General features: G+C 37.0%; 2 protein-coding genes across 2 annotated transcripts in view; both read right to left on the bottom strand.

The window, feature by feature from the left end:
- Positions 1 to 5,355: 5,355 nt before the first annotated feature.
- Positions 5,356 to 13,521, bottom strand: part of LOC130073508 (placenta-specific gene 8 protein-like) — a 71,334-nt gene continuing 63,168 nt past the window's right edge. The window contains exons 2-4 of the mRNA XM_056238958.1: positions 5,799 to 5,886; positions 5,564 to 5,688; positions 5,356 to 5,485 (exon numbers count right to left, since the gene is read on the bottom strand). Coding sequence (XP_056094933.1) covers positions 5,375 to 5,485; positions 5,564 to 5,688; positions 5,799 to 5,883 — 321 coding nt within the window. The 5' untranslated portion in view covers positions 5,884 to 5,886 and the 3' untranslated portion in view covers positions 5,356 to 5,374. The remainder of the gene's footprint in view (positions 5,486 to 5,563; positions 5,689 to 5,798; positions 5,887 to 13,521) is intronic.
- srek1ip1 (SREK1-interacting protein 1) lies at positions 8,435 to 13,432 on the bottom strand. Its single transcript, XM_056238957.1, has 5 exons — positions 13,296 to 13,432; positions 12,821 to 12,868; positions 11,967 to 12,125; positions 10,543 to 10,618; positions 8,435 to 8,923 (listed from the first exon to the last, which is right to left on the bottom strand). The coding sequence occupies exons 1-5, from the start codon at positions 13,309 to 13,311 to the stop codon at positions 8,737 to 8,739; spliced, it is 486 nt and encodes a 161-aa protein (XP_056094932.1). The 5' UTR covers positions 13,312 to 13,432; the 3' UTR covers positions 8,435 to 8,736.

Below are 13,521 nucleotides of genomic sequence, written 5' to 3'. Positions count from 1 at the left end.
AACAATCAGAACATTTTGATACCACTAGTTTTTATCCCACTTCCAGACCATCCGCTTCTAGCTAATAACCTGCTATCATAATTGTAGCTGTACTACTGCCAGTCTTGTTTATAATTCTCCTAACTCTGTTGTCGTCCATCACTGTTTATACTGCCGATTGTTTCAGATGTGTGTCAGTGTGAGTGCAGGTGAGGACACATTCGAGCTAAACTATGCAGTTGGACCTGGAGGCCATGGAGAAAAAGAGCAGAGGGATCATAGGGCAGACATGGAGAGTCATAACTCTAAGCCAGAGGTCACAACTTTGAAGACCATGGTGTATCTGGCTGGCTGGTGAAGTGGAGGGCTGAGGAGAGCAGGCAGAGATGAGGATGAGGAGGAGTCAGGGGAGTTGAGGAGGAAGGGCAATGGAACTATAGAGTCTAATATTCTTGACGGGACCGGCGGAGGAATGCAGAAGAAATGAAACTGAACACTTTGTAATCACTGTTGACTTTGCTTACATGATGGAATATCATACATCTCACATGTTATTTTGGCAAAAACGACATTTCAAGGTTATTCTGGCTAGAAGTGGGTAACTCATAGCCGAGTGTAAGGGCGAAAGGCCTAGATCCATGACTGACCAGTTAATGAGTAAGGTATCTCAAAAACTCACGTGTATGGTCCTCGAGGGAGCGATCACCATGGGTGATGACGAGGATTCGAACAGCCGCTGCTAGATCCATAATTCATATTTTCCTTCAGAAGACATTGATTCATCAACTGTGGTCTTGTGGATTACCGCTGTGTTAACTTGTGTGGTTTTTGATGCATCGACTTTAGAGGTCCCACACACTTGCATTATATAGAATCACAGAGAGGGATTGTTTTTCTAAAAATCTTTCTTTTTGTTCATCTGAAAAAAGAAAGTCATACATCTGGGACAGCATGAGGGTAAGTTAATGAAGAGATCTGGTATCCCAGATGAAGTATCCCTTTAAGATAGGCTTATATGATATCATATGACATATGATATAATTTCCTGTTTTTGTTTTGTTTTCTCAATGAAGTTTAATTAATTGTAACTCTACTTCCTTAAATTCGAACACAACTCTGTCAGCCACAGATATCAAACTCAAACTTTATATTGGATATTGGTCCATTGAAATAAACCAAGTTGTTTTTTTGGGTTTTTTTTTAAGTACCACAGGGCCACAGAGTTTACAGTCTCGGGAAGTCCACCTATGAACAGATCTATGAACAGACCTGTTGATAACATTGATAGCGGTTTGGCTGATGCCATTGCTTACATCAAAGCTTCCCACCTTCACATGGAGCAAGCAGTAAATCACATGATTAGGAGAGTATTTATTTATAAGATTGGAAGGGTTTGTGAAAATAATAGTTGTTATAATAAAATGTTAACAGATATTGTTTTCAGACTTATGGAAACATGTTAACACTATACTTACAACATGATCTTGCTGAAAATGTGTTTGAAGTAGAGATAAAGGAAATCAATATAGTTGTAAACTTACGAAGAATTTGCGGTAATTGTACCTGTAATGAAACACTTTGTTGCAAATAGCAGAATTCAGCTGTAGAATTATATTGAGGAACCATATACATCCTTTATTGTATATGGACCCGGTGGGAGGTTTTTGGTAGTGTCGACATCAATGAACATGTTGAAATAGTTACTGATTATATAAATTCCTGTGTGAATACTGTTATTCCGTTCGTTAAGGTCTACTACCCTAATGATAAACCCTGGGTGTCAAAAGAATTAAAGATCCTTGCTAATAAAAAGAGAAAGTCATACAAAAAACAGGATGTGGTAACTCAGAGGTACATACAGAAGCAGATTAAAAGACAAATAAAAATAGATAAGCATACATACAAACATAAAAAATTAGGCATTTCACGATATACCTGGCAGGGGATTAAGAATATGACAAATGTACCGCATAAGGGAAGAGGCAAACGTTTCTAGACCTTTAGGATTACATGATTTTTGACCAATAGCACTAACATCTCTAGTGATGAAATGTTTTGAGCGTTTAGTAAAAGCGTACAGTGTATCTGAAACAGAGCATCTCATAGACATATCTTCTCATCTCATAGCATATCAGTCCTCTTTAACTGTATTACATCTGCTGTATTCACATTTAGAGAAACCAAAGGCTCTAAAACTCTATATGTGGATTTCTCATCCACTTTTAACTGTATTTCCCCAAGTACGTTAACAGATACCCTGGCAAAATAATTCTCATTAGACAGTATGTTGCTTACATGTGTAATGGATTTCCTTAATTTGACAATCTCGCAGGTTAAGTTAGGAGGTGTCACGGAGCGCTCTCCTCCCTCTGGCGTCATCAGATCACTCTCCCCTGAATATTAGGACTGCACTTCCCATCACCCCCTTCACCATCTGATCACCATCCATCCCTGCCTCATCATCATCACTGTCACCTGTGCACACTCAGACTCCTTTATCTGGCCCCTTCTCCCCTTGTTGGGTTACGGAGAGATTGTTGAGCAGGAGGGACGTAGAGGTCATTAAGCAAGGCTGAGTTGAGTGGGGGACGGAGGGGGGTGATTTTGGGACGCAAGAGTCACTGTCTTCATGTTTTATCATTTACGCCTGTGTTATGGAAATCATCATTATGAACAGCAGCTACGCGAATTATTTTCCCTTTTTGCCTTTCTGCTGTTATCTCGGGACGCGAGTCCCGAGAAAATGGCGTTCGTCAGCTCCAGTTTGTATCCAGCCTCTCACGGAGACTTCAGATGCCCCAATCACAAAGCCTGTGAAGAGACGACCCAACGCCGGCGATATGGACTCTCTATGGTGGACGGCACTGATCCTCAACAACTCGTCTTAATACCGGCGTGATTACTTGGACTTCCAAAAGATGGAAATGGACAAATACTCTAAATGTTCCGATTCCAATCTGACTTGTAATGCTGCCCGAATCATGCACTGTTCCTTCGTTGGTCAGAGGAGAACTGGCCCCCCGACTGAGTCTGGTTTCTCCCAAGGTTTTTTTCTCCATTCTGTCACCTGATGGAGTTTTGGTTCCTTGCCACTGTTGCCTTGGCTTTTGGCTTGCTTAGTTGGGGACATTTAATATTCAATAATATCATTGATCTGCCTTACTTAAGGTGGACGTTGACGCAATTTTCTTTTAGAAACAAACTTTGTTATATTGTTTTCATGTTATCACTGTGAAGCGCTTTGATACAATCTGTATTGTAAAAAGCGTTATATAAATAAAGGTGACTTGACTTGACTTGACTTGTTCATTGCGAAGTCTTGTTTTGCCCTGCAGACATTTCCAAGCATTCCTGAGCATTTCCTAAGATCCCTGGTTTTCCTGGTTCCCTGATCTTTGCCTGTTCTCTGCTCTGTGTACGAATGTTTGCTGCCTGCCTCGACCTCAGCCTGTTTACGACCACGAGTTCTGGACTGTCCCTCTATTTCATTGTCCGCCTGAGATTTATGTCTGCTTCTCTTTGTCTTCTGGTGTGTTTAAATAAAGTGCTGCAAATGGATCTGAACGCCTCTGACTCCTCGTTACAGGAGGGTCTCTTTCAGATAAAATTACTTCAGTCGGATCACCTCAAGGATGTGTCTTATCTCCATTATTATTTATTGTATATACTAATTCATATGCAGATGATACTGCTTTAGTGAGCCTTCGACTGATGTGGAGGAAGAGCATGGACCTGTTTCGGATTTCTTTTTAAACTGGTGTGAGGAATCAAATCTCCTCTTAAATGCCTCCAAAACTAAGGAGATGGTTTTTGATTTTAGAGTGAAAGTCAAGATATAACCCATCCTACAAATTAACGGGGAACAAATTCAATTAGTAACAAATTATAAATACCTCGGTATAGTTTTGGACCATAAACTCAAATGGGATGTGTGGACTGATTATGTAAGTAAGAAGACACAACAGAGGTTGTATTTCTTAAAAAGAAATTACTATCTTTTAATGTCCATAGCAGAGTGCTTTTGATGTTTTATTAGGCTTTTATTGAAAGCGTTATTACGTTCAGTTTGAGTTGCTTCAGAGGCTCAGAAGGAATAACTAAGAAAAATAGTAACAATGACAAGCAAACTTGGGAATTAAGTTAACAAGTATAGAGAGTATATATATAGAGAGTGTGCAGAATAAAGCTAACATCATTGTGAATGATAAGAGGCATACCTTATCTTATGCTTTTGAATTACTTCCATCTGACTGACGGTACTGTGTTCCCCGATGCATGAAAAACACATACAAACTATATCTTTTATCCCCCAAGCAATTCGATTTTTATAGTAATTTTCTTCTTGTGTTGATTGATGGTCAGCTGGTCTGTTTATCCTAAATAATATTTATTTGCTTTAAATTATTGGGTTTTACTTTATTTTGATGGCCCCTTTAACACATTCTGTTGACTATAAGTAACGTTGCACCTACATGTCTACTCTCATTAGAGTGTTAGTAGTGTATTAGTAGAGTATTAGTGTATAGGGTTCGGGTTAGAATAAATTGACATGTATAGTTGCAAAGTTACTTATAGTCAGTAGAATGTGAGCATCACAATAAAGAGTTATCAGATATTAAGCAGACAGTCTACTAATACTCTAATGAGAGTTAGTTGACTTGTAGTTGCAAAGTTACTTATCGTCAATCTAATGTTCAAAAGGGACCATCAAAATAAAGTGTTACCAATTATTGTTTGTATATAACTGTGATTTTTTAAATGTCTGTGTGAGCATGCTGCAAACTACTTTCCCTATGGGGATAAATAAACTTACTTACTACTACTAAATAAACTTACTACTATTATTATACCTCTCTTTGACTCTATACATAGGAATTCATATGTTTCACAACACAAACTACAGGCCATACTGACAATATACTAATATGACATCATCAGTAATGTGCTGGTTACACCACTGGACCTTTTCTGAGCTACATTTTATGATAACATGAATGTGGAAGCATGCGCATTTTGCCCATTGAGGCTTAAATAAACTTATGATACACTCTTAAAAATCAAGTTTCTTTATTGGCAATGATGGTTCCATGAAGAGCCTTTAACATCCATTAACCCTTTACATTGCAGAAAAAGTTCTTTACAGTGGAAAAAGGTTTTAGATTATTAAAATGTTCTTCACAAAAAAGTTCACTGAAAGCTTCTTTGGGGAACCAAAAATGGATCTTCTATAGCATCGCTGCAAAAAAAACAACTTTTGGAGCCTTTATATTTAATGACATTGTCATTGCGTATTAAATGATTAACTCCTTCAACTTTCTTTGATCTTTAGTTTCCAAGAGCAGAGCATAAGGAGTCGCTGGTATAGACGGCCAGAACTCGGAAACTCCTTCAGTTCTCATGGTTTCAGTGTTCCAGTACTCTTCCTTATGTTGATGTCCCTCTTCAGCTGGCAGGCTGCACACGAGAAGCAGCAGTACACGGTGAGCCAGTCATTACACATGGAACCCTGGAGACACAACCATGCAATTCAATCAAAACTAGGCGATAGATAGATAGATAGATAGATAGATAGATAGATACTAACTTGTATGTTGTATTTAGTTCGGTATACACTTCGGATCGGCATTCCTAAGCCGCATAAGCAGCACTCATTCATGTCCTTAGCAATGGAGCAGCCCAAACACGGGAGGCAGAAGAGGCCACAACAGCCTAATAAAGATATATGATTGATTTAGAAGTAAATCACATCAGCAGGATAGATGTATAGCTCACAATTTACTTGCAATATATTTGTGTTTAATGTCATTGGAATCACTTACATACGCCCACGTCATCACAGCAGCTCATTAAGCTCGTGTGAAAGTCTCTGGGTTCGAATGCTGCAGGTTGAGATGTGACCTCCATGATCTAGGACAGGTAAAGAAATTTAGGGCATCAAGTTTATTTTTAATCGCTTTTTTCTTTTCCCAAAGCATTTTTCAAACCTTTAATCAGACATAGGAGTTTTTTTTAACATTTAAATATAGAATTTACTCATTTTTACCAAAAGGTAGGTAATATTTAATAGTAGCTTTACCTGATTTGTTTTCCCCCTTCGCAGTTGAGTCAGGATATTCCTCTATGCACTGAAAAATGCACAGTATGCCGATTATATATGGTTTGAAAAGTCACATGTTCAGGCACGCCCTTGGGAATGCATGGGAAAGGGTCAATACGTAGGCCTACCTTGTTATTATCAAAATATTTATTGCCCCCTTCCTATAGGTTCAAAGTCCTGCAACAGTATTGTAGCAGATAATGGTTATAAATAGCCACAAATGTGTTTGTTTTTCCAAGAATTTGCTATTAGTTGCTATTTGCTTTCACACCTTGATGTAATGTGCTGCCACACCTCTCATGTCTGTCAGAGAAATGAAAAATACAATATCATTATAGTTAATGAACTGAATCGACAGACTATGATGATTGAAACTAATAATTAGCTATTTTTGGAATAATATTCTGAATATGAATAAAAGCTATTCTTATAAGACTAGGCAGATAAAGGTCATTAAACGTGGATATCGCTATTTCTTTTATTAGAAAATTAAAGTGACAGACAGTGGGCTTATGCTACGTGACTTGTGGATTCTGTTTACTCAGTAGCCTAATTTGAAGCTCAGAACTGATTTATTGCTAGCTAACTAAAACACTGTTGCCATGAGTATAGTAACGACATACAATTGACTTTAAAGATCCAGAGTACACTGGACACACTGCTATTAGGCAGCTGTTTGTACCAGGGTTAATATTTTTAACTAAAACTATTAAAAACATTAATGTTAAAGGGATAGTTCACCCAATAAATATATTCATTTCCAAAAAAAAAAAAATAGAAACCGTGTGGCAAGGTCTGAGAAACAGTTTCTTTTCTCCATTGCATTTTTTTGTTTAAAGGACAAGTTCGGTATTTTACACTTAAAGCCCTGTTTCAAGATCGTTTCTGATGAAATAGAACGGATAAGATTAAAATTTGGACACATGCTGCTGTCCCGAGAAATTTCGATTTCTGTGGTCGCAGCCCCCCACCTCCACAATGGTTGCATAGGTGCACAGAAACAATCCTTCATAAAACGCATTAAACTTTAGTTTACAAAGACGTGAAACAGAAACTCACCGAGTGGTTGGGGTGTTCACTGATATGCTCACACAAAAATCGCTGCAAAAGATGCTTTCCAACAGGTTTTATAGTAGTTTTTGTCCAAGTCAAGTCAAATGGAGTTGGACAAAAACTACGATAAAACCTGTTGGAAAGCATCTTTTGCAGCGATTTTTGTGAGCATATCAGTGAACCACAGAAACCGAAATTTCTCGGGACAGCAGCATGTGTACAAATTTTAATCTTAACCGTTCTATTTCATCAGAAACGATCTTAAAACAGGGCTTTAAGTGAAAAAAATACCGAACTTGTCCTTTAATGACTAAAAATAAATAATTATTTTCTTTACACCGTACACTCATAAAAACTTTATTCCTGACTGCAGTGATGACATTATAATAAGATAAAAAGTTAAAATCCTTTAAAAAATTGGAGTAGAATCGATTTTTAATCAAATTCAGCATTTTTTTATGACTTAAAAAATTAAGTAAGTAAATTAAAAAGTAAATTATTTTACTCACAGCATAGACTCACAAAAATCCTTTTTCAAACATATTTTGCGAGGTAATTTTACAGTAACTTTTTAAATAATTATTTAATTAATTGATAAATTAAAGATAAATAGGTTATCTCACAATAACTTTGATTTGGAGGAAAATATTTATAATAATAAATATAATAATCTTTTAAAATATACCTGCTGTACTGGAACACTTTACACATTGAATGTTATATAATATCTGTTATTATATGTTATATTATGTAGACTTCTTTTATCATTATCTCAGGAAATAAACTCTAGACATCAATCAAAAGATTTGATTGCATTTTTTCCCCTAATCTTCTAGAAAATCAGCAAACTCATTTCTGAGCAGGGTGAGTCAGTATTGGAAAGTTTTGTCATCTGTGTACATGGGTCATCTAAGAGGCTGGACTCAAATGCATGTCTACTCCACCCTCAGAATAAAGGATTAAAAAAGCATTTAAAGCAGAGGAAAATATGAACGTGAGCCATTTAGACCAGCTAAACCTCCTGTTTAGGTTATTTATATCACTTCTGGATATGAGCAGAAAGAGTTAACTAGATACTCGAAGATAACCAGAGGAAATTGTGAGGTCACATAAAGATAACATCATTATTCATGGCTTCCTGGAATGCTTGATCCTGATTGGTCATTGGTCGTGGCTTTCTGTAGTGAAATATTTTGTATAATGACTTCTAAACTGTATAATATAGCTGCCAGTCACTGCTCTGACATGTTATTTTTCTGGCTTGTCTATTTTTTTATTAAGAGTAAAAAACAAAACAAAAAACAATTGCCCATGACCCTTTATTGTTGAATAAATGTGTCATATTTTCAGCAGTTTTCGTAAAGCATTATAAAAACACAAGTGTGGTAAAAGTATTCACCCAAAAGGATTTTGGGTTGTTTTCATTTCATTTATATACAAAATACAGAAACACCACAAAAAAAAAGCCCATCAATCAGAGGTGTCTGTTGCAGAATTATGTACAAATGGCTCTGGCAGAAGGTGTTTTATAGCGTCACAATAGTGTTTTTGCTCGGCTGTGATTGTGTGGTCCTGTAACTGACTCAAATAAATGAACTTATTCGGCTTCAATCTGTGTTTGAAGATTCAGTAGTGCTGTCGGAAGAGGACGACCCCGTGTCTTTCTTTTTCTGTTTCTTCTTGTGTTTCTTTTCTTTCTCCCTTTTCTCCTTTTTTCCCTTCTTCTTGTGGCTCTTGTGCTTTTTCTTCTTCTTGTTCACTTCCTCCTCCTCCTCATCACTTGATGAGTGAGACCTGAGGTTATGAAAGCATAGACATATGATCAAACCCCTGTTAATTATGACATACAACATTTATAAAAATGTGATTTCACTATTCTAAAGATGAAACAGATAAATGTATCATATGTTAAAATGTAGGTACATGTTTATGAAGGACTACGAGCGCCATTTTAAAAAAATATATCAGTTATACACCTTTTTTTTCATTTCTTTATTGGATTTTTCTACACGGAAAAACAAGTACACAGACAACAAACCCATCATTATCAATATGAAAGAATAAAGCAACTAAATAGTAAAAACAGTGACTTTGATTCGAGTATAAAGGGTTGTTTGTAATCGTAACAAACAATATGTTGATAAATCATTTTTAAATGCAACATGTAAAATGCATTTACACTCACCTAAAGGATTATTAGGAACACCATACTAATACTGTGTTTGACCCCCTATCGCCTTCAGAACTGCCTCAATTCTACGTGGCATTGATTCAACAAGGTGCTGAAAGCATTCTTTAGAAATGTTGGCCCATATTGATAGGATAGCATCTTGCAGTTGATGGAGATTTGTGGGATGCACATCCAGGGCACGAAGCTCCCGTTCCACCACATCCCAAAGATGCTCTATTGGGTTGAGATCTGGTGACTGTGGGGGCCATTTTAGTACAGTGAACTCATTGTCATGTTCAAGAAACCAATTTGAAATGATTCGAGCTTTGTGACATGGTGCATTATCCTGCTGGAAGTAGCCATCAGAGGATGGGTACATGGTGGCCATAAAGGGATGGACATGGTCAGAAACAATGCTAAGAAAACATCCCCTCACACCATTACACCACCACCACCAGCCTGCACAGTGGTAACAAGGCATGATGGATCCATGTTCTCATTCTGTTTACGCCAAATTCTGACTCTACCATCTGAATGTCTCAACAGAAATCGAGACTCATCAGACCAGGCAACATTTTTCCAGTCTTCAACTGTCCAATTTTGGTGAGCTCTTGCAAATTGTAGCCTCTTTTTCCTATTTGTAGTGGAGATGAGTGGTACCCGGTGGGGTCTTCTGCTGTTGTAGCCCATCCGCCTCAAGGTTGTGCGTGTTGTGGCTTCACAAATGCTTTGCTGCATACCTCGGTTGTAACGAGTGGTTATTTCAGTCACTGTTGCCCTTCTATCAGCTCGAACCAGTCTGGCCATTCTCCTCTGACCTCTAGCATCAACAAGGCATTTTCGCCCACAGGACTGCCGCATACTGGATGTTTTTCCTTTTAACACCATTCTTTGTAAACCCTAGAAATGGTTGTGCGTGAAAATCCCAGTAACTGAGCAGATTGTGAAATACTTAGACCGGCCCGTCTGGCACCAACAACCATGTCACGCTCAAAATTGCTTAAATCATCTTTCTTTCCCATTCTGACATTCAGTTTGGAGTTCAGGAGATTGTCTTGACCAGGACCACACCCCTAAATGCATTGAAGCAACTGCCATGTGATTGGCTGATTAGATAATTGCATTAATGGGAAATTGAACAGGTGTTCCTAATAATCCTTTAGGTGAGTGTATATGAGGCATTTACAATTATACCAATAATTCCAAGGAAGTTAAAAAGTGCAGTGATTTATCAAATATGTACCTCTTTTTGGCCTTTTGATGGGATCTGTCTTTGCTTTTCTTTTTATGCTTTTCTTTTCTGGTATCTTCATGAGAACCTGTGTACAAAGTTTCCAATCAATCACAAAATCATTCAGTGACAATGATCACTGCTAAATCTGAATCATGAGAACTGACAGTAATCTGAGGCCTTGTACACACTAATACATTTTCACTTGAAAACGCATCTTTTTCTCTCCGTTTTGGCCTTCCGTCCACACTGAGACGGCATTTTTGTCCTGCAAAAGTTTTTGAAAACGCTCTCCCAAGTGGGTAAATTTTCCGTTGTAGTGTGGACTGTGAAAACAGGTATTTTTTAAAACAATGAACCAATAGATATGTATGTTTAATCTCTTATTGGAATGGACTTTTTGATCATTTAAATTGGCAAAAAATATGGTCCATACAGCAACGGTTTCTCCTCATAAACAAAGTAAAAGAAATATCCTTTAAATCACTTCATAATATTTACCCAGTTAAAAATTTCCTTAGGAAAAAATTCAGATCTGATTTTGACACTACTTGCTCTTTCTGTCAGAATGACACAAACTCTTCTTCACTTTTTTTGGTCATGCAATTTTACTCGGCAACTTTGGAAAGATGTTAGTGGGTTTACCTCAACCATTATCTTGCAGAATTTCTCCATGATTCCCAAAACTGTTAGTTTGGGATTTTTTGAAGCTGATTCAAATGCCTGCTTTGTAATAAATCTAATTATTTTCCTATGTAGATTTTATATTCACAAATGTAAGTTTTTAAATTGTAAACCAATTTTTATGGTGTTCTTACATGAGATAAAACATTACTTGATTACAATTTCATCCTCTCTTAACCCAAAAGCACTCAGAACATGCACAATTTGCAAGACCTCCAAACTTTTTACTTTATTAAATGTTTAGATTTCTTTTCATTTAAGTAATGCCCTCTTTTTTTTCTTTTTCTTTTCTCTTTTTTTCCCCATTCTTGTTTACATCACTGTCTAAATGTTTTTGTTTTTGTGCTATGTTGCTGCTGTGTTATTATTATGTTGTTTCACACTGTAAACTGAATGTTTAAATAAAGCATATAAAAAAAAAAAAGATATGTATGTTTATACCGCTATTGTGCCTGTTATACACTTTCACACATTTGATCAAATATGTTACGTTGCTCACTCTTCATATCACTGTCCTGCAAAGATGACAGAAAATATACTCGCAAAATTGCTATCCTGTGTCAAATAAATAAGAGCAGTTGCATTTTAGACCAAACATATAATGGAGGATGAGAAAACGCTATTGTATACGGAGAGCGTTTTGAAACGAAAACAGCTTTTCAAATGTATCTGGATTAATGTAGACGTAGCCTCAGTAGTCAGGTAAATGTGCCAGCGAAATTCTTGCATTTCAGTCTAAACAGTGAAGGAACCTTTTGATTGGCTGCTGCCGAAGATCTTTTCTTTACTGACAGCTTCCTGTTCCTCCTCCTCGTCACTCTCCTCAGTGCTGGTGCTGCTCACATCCAGAACAATGTCCTTCCTCGGATCCACGCGAACAAAATTACGACATTCAAAAGTAAGGTGTCCGGCTGATGAAAACATTGGATGATACAAAGGAGATAAAGTATGAATATGGTGAGGCTGAACATTAATTAACATACAGACAAATATATACACAAGACAAAACACAATTCAAACTAAACTGAAAATTATATTATGTATGTTTATATGTGTAAACGACAGACAGACAGACAGGTATAAAGGCAGATAAATAGACAGATAGATAGGCAGGAAGACAGACAGACAGATAGATAGACACAGAGAGAGACAGACGGACAGAGATAGATAGACAGACAGATATATAGGTAGAAAGACAGACAGACAGGCAGGCAGGCATAAAGGCAGATAAATAGACAGATAGGCAGAAAGACAGACAGACACACACACAGACAGATATATAGATAGACAGGTAGAAAGACAGACAGACAGATAGATAAATAGACAGACAGACAGATATATAGATAGATAGACAGGTAGAAAGACAGACAGACAGATAGATGGACAGATAGATAGATGGACAGACAGATAGATGGACAGACAGATAGATGGACAGACAGATAGAGACAGACAAAAAATAGATATACCAGACAAAACTGTTTAAACTGTATATGTATGTTTTTAACTGTAGAAGACAGACATATAGAAAAATACAATTCAAATAATATGTATATTTTATAGATAGACAGAGCAGAATTATAGTTAATTTACTGATCGTCATACTCACGATATCCACATCTTTTACAACCAGCTCTGATGTTGTCTTTGTTTGGACCTGTAGGTAGGGAATTCAATGAGCTTATATCGCCTCAAGACGTCAATTCATGAACACATTATTACACATTAAAACCAACCCCAGCTAGAAGAAAACGTGTTTGCGGAAGATATTTAACAAAAACGTCCTTATCTAAAGAGATTTCAGGATTGATCTGGCTCACCGTTTATAAAACACCGAGCAGCCTAGCACTACATTATCAAAACAACGTATTTACATGAATTCGTACAAATCGTGAGTTAACAGTAACCCTAAACAGGTGTAAAATATGAAGTCTGACATGCAACGATGTGTGCTTGATGTGAATCGACAGCTCATATGAAGATAATAATGAAGTGGAGTGATATTTTCTAGAACAATCCAGAAGCATATCGACAACAAATGACAAAAACTAGCGGACAATCCATTAATATCTGCATAAGAATACCTTGGGCAGCCATCATCTACGTTACTCTACTGTTTATTGGTCTGAAGGATAACAGAGCAAAATAAAAAATAAGAAACTCGTTGTTTAGGTTCCGCCGCTTTTCAAAGCATGAAATCAAAGAAATCAATCCTTCTGGTAAAAGGCTCCGACTGGAAACACCCGGTACACACTGTGGTTCCACTTACAGACCGTTAAATCCCTCAAATGTGTTTGACAAATATTATAC

The sequence above is a fragment of the Rhinichthys klamathensis genome, unplaced genomic scaffold (genome assembly GCF_029890125.1).
Source record: "Rhinichthys klamathensis goyatoka isolate OS25496 unplaced genomic scaffold, OSU_Roscu_1.1 h1tg000549l_1, whole genome shotgun sequence".
NCBI classification, from domain to species: Eukaryota; Metazoa; Chordata; class Actinopteri; order Cypriniformes; family Leuciscidae; genus Rhinichthys; species Rhinichthys klamathensis.
The sequence above is the reverse complement of the archived record's forward strand: the minus strand, read 5'-3'. Positions and strand labels throughout refer to the sequence as shown.

What these genes read in the sequence shown, in the direction of transcription:
- srek1ip1 (XM_056238957.1), bottom strand. An exon ending in TTGTAAAAGATGTGGATATC is followed by an intron (nt 12,126 to 12,820) that starts GTGAGTATGACG and finishes TGTTTTCATCAG; the next exon opens with CCGGACACCTTACTTTTGAA. An exon ending in CATCAAAAGGCCAAAAAGAG is followed by an intron (nt 8,924 to 10,542) that starts GTACATATTTGA and finishes TCATAACCTCAG; the next exon opens with GTCTCACTCATCAAGTGATG.